This window comes from Mastomys coucha, unplaced genomic scaffold (genome assembly GCF_008632895.1).
Source record: "Mastomys coucha isolate ucsf_1 unplaced genomic scaffold, UCSF_Mcou_1 pScaffold20, whole genome shotgun sequence".
NCBI lineage: Eukaryota > Metazoa > Chordata > Mammalia > Rodentia > Muridae > Mastomys > Mastomys coucha.
The window spans coordinates 101327730-101328034 of NW_022196903.1; the positions used below are offsets into that span (position 1 = coordinate 101327730).

Genomic DNA, 305 nt, shown 5'->3' on the forward strand with positions numbered 1-305 from the left:
CCTGGAGCAGACATTGACCCCACACAAATAACCTTCCCTGGATGTGCTTGCATCGAAACTCCATGTGTCCCTAGCACTTGTTCCTGTCTTCGCCATGAGAATAACTATGATGACAATTTATGCCTTAGGGATGTGGGATCAGAAGCAAAATATGCCAAGCCAGTTTTTGAATGCAATGTTCTGTGCCAGTGTGGCGGGCACTGCAGAAACAGGGTGGTCCAGAGTGGCCTACAGTTCCTTCTCCAGGTGTTCCAGACAGAAAAAAAAGGCTGGGGACTTCGGACCTTGGAATCTATACCCAAGGG

At 48.9% G+C, this 305-nt stretch overlaps 1 protein-coding gene across 1 annotated transcript in view; it reads left to right on the plus strand.

The window, feature by feature from the left end:
- Nucleotides 1–305, plus strand: part of LOC116099361 (histone-lysine N-methyltransferase SETMAR) — an 11747-nt gene that overhangs the window by 10553 nt on the left and 889 nt on the right. Inside the window, 1 exon segment of the mRNA XM_031382802.1 lies at nt 13–305. This exon segment is cut by the window's right edge and continues 1 nt beyond it. Coding sequence (XP_031238662.1) covers nt 13–305 — 293 coding nt within the window.